General features: G+C 50.3%; 1 protein-coding gene across 1 annotated transcript in view; it reads right to left on the bottom strand.

Moving 5' to 3' along the window:
• The window catches only part of CATSPERG (catsper channel auxiliary subunit gamma), a 53,753-nt gene extending 50,516 nt beyond the window's left edge, over window positions 1-3,237 (bottom strand). The window contains exons 1-2 of the mRNA XM_006899737.1: window positions 3,034-3,237; window positions 2,898-2,951 (exon numbers count right to left, since the gene is read on the bottom strand). Coding sequence (XP_006899799.1) covers window positions 2,898-2,945 — 48 coding nt within the window. The 5' untranslated portion in view covers window positions 2,946-2,951; window positions 3,034-3,237. The remainder of the gene's footprint in view (window positions 1-2,897; window positions 2,952-3,033) is intronic.
• Window positions 3,238-3,855: the final 618 nt, after the last annotated feature.

The raw sequence follows: 3,855 nt of genomic DNA, 5'->3' as shown, positions 1-3,855 counted from the left end.
GTGTCAGAGGCAATGAGATTGGCACAGGATAGAGCAGGGTTTAGGGCTGCTATACATAGGGTCGCTATGAGCCACAAATGACTTGACGGTACATAACAACAACAACAACAAGAGAGAGTGGAAGACTATAGGCTGTGGAAGGAGACAGAGAGGTCTTTCTGTAGGTGTGTCCAGTCAGAATAGATATAGGGTAGCATGGGATGAGCAAAAACGTGAAAGAGTACAGCTGAACCCCAGAACTGCTATTAGCCTCTTTGACATGAGAGATTTCTGGTGCCACACCTAAGGTGAGCTTTCACCTTCCCTAGACGTAGTCACCTCTATCTGCAGAGTATGACTGGGTTCTAGGTCTAGAGCCAGAGGGTCGAGGGTAGGATGGGGCAGTCCGACAGGGAGGAGCTGAGGGGAAAGGTTAGGGGGCCAGGGACAATCTCTCAGAGAAGCTAGGATCCCAGAGAGGAGAGGGCAGGAGAAAGGCACTACAGATATATGGAAGAGCAGAAGCAAAATCATGGCAGCCTTCCTAAAAAGACTACACTCAAGCCACTCCCTGTGCATAGCTGTGAGACTATGGCTAGGCAGGGACTCATGGGTCCAATGATCTTTGCATAGCTTGTCATCCTGATGCCTTGGCCAGGGAGCTTTCAGTTCTGCCAAATACACCAGTAACCACTCCATTAGATTTCACAATGGTGACTATCATCCTGGTCCCGTCCACTCTCATCTCCACGTGGACATTGCAGCAGCCTCCTTGCTGGCTTTGTGATCCTGCCCTTGCTCCTCACACTGCTGGAGGCGTCCTATAAACACCCAAGTCCAAAAACATCATGTCTATGCTCAAAACCTCCTCATGGTTCCATCTCAATGGGAAAACACTCAAGTCCTAACTGTGATCCCTCCTTTCTTCCCTGACCTATCTCTTCTCACTCTCCCCCTGCTCATTCTGTTTTAGCCACACAGGCCTCCTTACAGCTCCTCTTGCCTCCTTTAGGGCATTGCCATGGCTGATCCCATCCCAGCTCTCCTCCAAATCACCCTTCATCACTTAGCTCTTTGCTTAGAAACTTGCCCTAGCCACACCTCATTGTCTCTTCCTTTATTATACTAATCTCTAGTGGAGATTATTTTAGCTCATTGTTTGTCTATTTCCCCAGTGAAATGAATCGATTGAAAACAAAAACAAAAACAAAAACACAACAACACCCCACACAAGTAGTCTTTTCACCACTGTATCCCTTGCAACAAGAGGAGGGTCATAATAGTTGTCGAATGAATAGAAGAGACACCCTTCTGCCCTTCGAGCAGGTTTTCAGATTCTACTGAAGATTATCCAAAAATGATTAGAACAGCACATCAGCAGAGAAATTCCAGAAGTCCAGGCTGGGTTTAGAAGGGGTTGTGGTACTAGGGATATTGTTGCTGATGTCAGATGGATCTTGGCTGAAAGCAGAGAATACCAGAAGAATGTCTATCTGTGTTTCCTTGATTATGCAAAGGCATTTGACTGTGTGGATCATAACAAACTGTGGCTGACTCTGAGAAGAAAGGGAATCCCAGAACATTTAATTGTGCTAATGCGAAACCTATACTTGGACAAAGAGGCAGTAGTCAGAACAGAGCAGGGTAACACTGCATGGTTCAAAATTGGGGAGGGTGTATGCCAGGGATGCATCCTGTCTCCATACCTTTTCAACATGTATGCAGAGCAGATTATCTGAGAGGCTGGGCTCTATGAGGAGAATTGTGGCATCAGGATTGGTGGAAGATCTATTAACAATCTGCGTTATGCAGATGACACAACCCTGCTTGCTGAAACTGAGGAGGACCTCATGCACTTGCTGCGAAGGGTCAAGGACTGCAGCCTTCAGTATGGACTGAGGCTCAATGTCAAGAAGACAACGATTCTCACCACTGGACCAATTGGCAGCATCAGGATGGATAACAAAGAGATTGAGAGTGTTCACAGCTTCCGTTTGCTCGGCTCCACAGTCAACACTCTTGGCACCAGCAGTCAGGAAATCAAAAAGCGTATCGCGATGGGAAAGTCTGCTATTAGGGACCTCTCTAAAGTACTCAGAAGCAACAGTGTCTCTCTGGAGACTAAGGTGCGCCTGATACAGGCCATGGTCTTTGCAAACGCTTGTTATGCATCAGAGAGTTGGACAATGACCAGGGAGGACAGAAGGAGAGTGGATGCTTTTGAGCTGTGGTGCTGGAGAAGGGTACTGAATGTACCCTGGACTGCCAGGAAAACAAACAGATTCATCTTGGAGAGGATTAAACCAAGCTACTCCTTGGAGGCAAGGATTCTGGGGCTTTGTCTGACATACTTTGGACATGTTGCCAGGAGGGACGGGTCCTTGGAGAGGGACATCATGCTTGGGAGGGTTGAGGGACAACGCAGGAGGGGAAGACCCTCTATGAGATGGATTGATTCGGTGACTGGGGTAATCGGGATGGGTGTGTCAGAGGCAGTGCGGTTGGCGCAGGATAGAGCAGGGTTTAGGGCTGTTGTGCATAGGGTCGCTTTGAGTCGCAAACGACTCGACGGCACACAACAACAACAAGAACATATCAATCCCATAGGAGGAGATTACCTAACTATCCACCAGACGTGCTAGATTCAAACTGACAGAGTAACTCCTTATTCACTAGGCAACTAGTTGATGTGGCTAAGTACCATCCAGTTGGAACCGACCCACGGCTGATCCTCTAGCAGGTTTTCAGAGGCAATGAATCACACAGGAGGTGATTGCCCATCTTGTATTTGCAGTGCAACTCCTTACCAGTAAGCTACCAGAGCGCCCTTGAATGTTAGAGATGGGCAAACAGAGGCCCTTGAATGTTAGAGATGGGCAAACAGAGGCTCACAGAAAGATCCCACTGTACCCACTTACCCTTCCCTGGCAGAAGTAGCCGATCTTCAGGTAGTAAGGGAAGCCCATGTACTTCTGCAAAAGTTTGCAACATCCAGGGTCAAGGGGAAGAAGGGATTCAGTACCCCTCCCGCTGACCTGAGCCAGGTGCCTTCACCTCATTCAGGTCAACTGGCGCATCCTCTAGCCTTCTGAACACACTTTCCACTGTGTCCACAGGTTCTTGATGAAAGAAGCGGTCAATCGCTTTCTTCCGGCCTACTTTCTCAAACTTGTTCAATGCCACGTGCCAGGCACACTCCTTTTCCTCTACCGCCCATAACCTCCACGGCACCAACAGCACTGTCAGGAGAGCCCGCAGCACTTGCTGGGCAGGAGCCATGGGGAACATGGCTAGACGGGATGCAGTGTGGCTGGAATCTGGAGAACCTGGGGGGGGTGTTGGTCAACGCCCGGACACAAGGTAAAGTTTGGGAGTCTTTCTGAAACCTGGTCAAGACCCTGCGCTTCGCTCCGCCCCTACTCCTGATCCTGCTCCTGGCCCCGCCTCTGCTCTTGCTCTTGGCTCCGCCCCAGCTCCTGTTCCGGGTTATCCGGCTCTTCAGCCCACCTCGCGTTCTCGCTTTGGCCACGCCCACTCTTTTGCTATTCCGACAAGGTTGCCCTACTGGCTTCTAGACTTTCCTCGGTCCCCTCTCGGCTTCCTGCTTTTTCCTTGCTTTGGTCTGCGTCTCAAACCTGGTGCCCCTCTATTTTGGTCTTCTCCTATCTCTCTTGACTCGCTTCTTCCCCGGTCCGGGTCCCTGTTTTCTCCCGGCTTCTCTCCTTATTTGGCTCCCGCTCCTTACCCCACTCCCTTTCCTCTTGCCGGGCTTTCCCCTCGACCTTCAGGATCTGGCCTTCGCCCCGCCCCTCCTCGTTCGGAGTGACGCTCCCTCGCCAGGTCCCTTCTCGCCCCGCACTTTCACAGCAGCTTGTC

This window comes from Elephantulus edwardii, unplaced genomic scaffold (genome assembly GCF_000299155.1).
Source record: "Elephantulus edwardii isolate Elephantulus edwardi_28Jun2011 unplaced genomic scaffold, EleEdw1.0 scaffold00266, whole genome shotgun sequence".
Lineage (NCBI taxonomy): Eukaryota > Metazoa > Chordata > Mammalia > Macroscelidea > Macroscelididae > Elephantulus > Elephantulus edwardii.
Note: the sequence above shows the minus strand (reverse complement) of the source record. Positions and strands in the feature narration are given on the sequence as shown.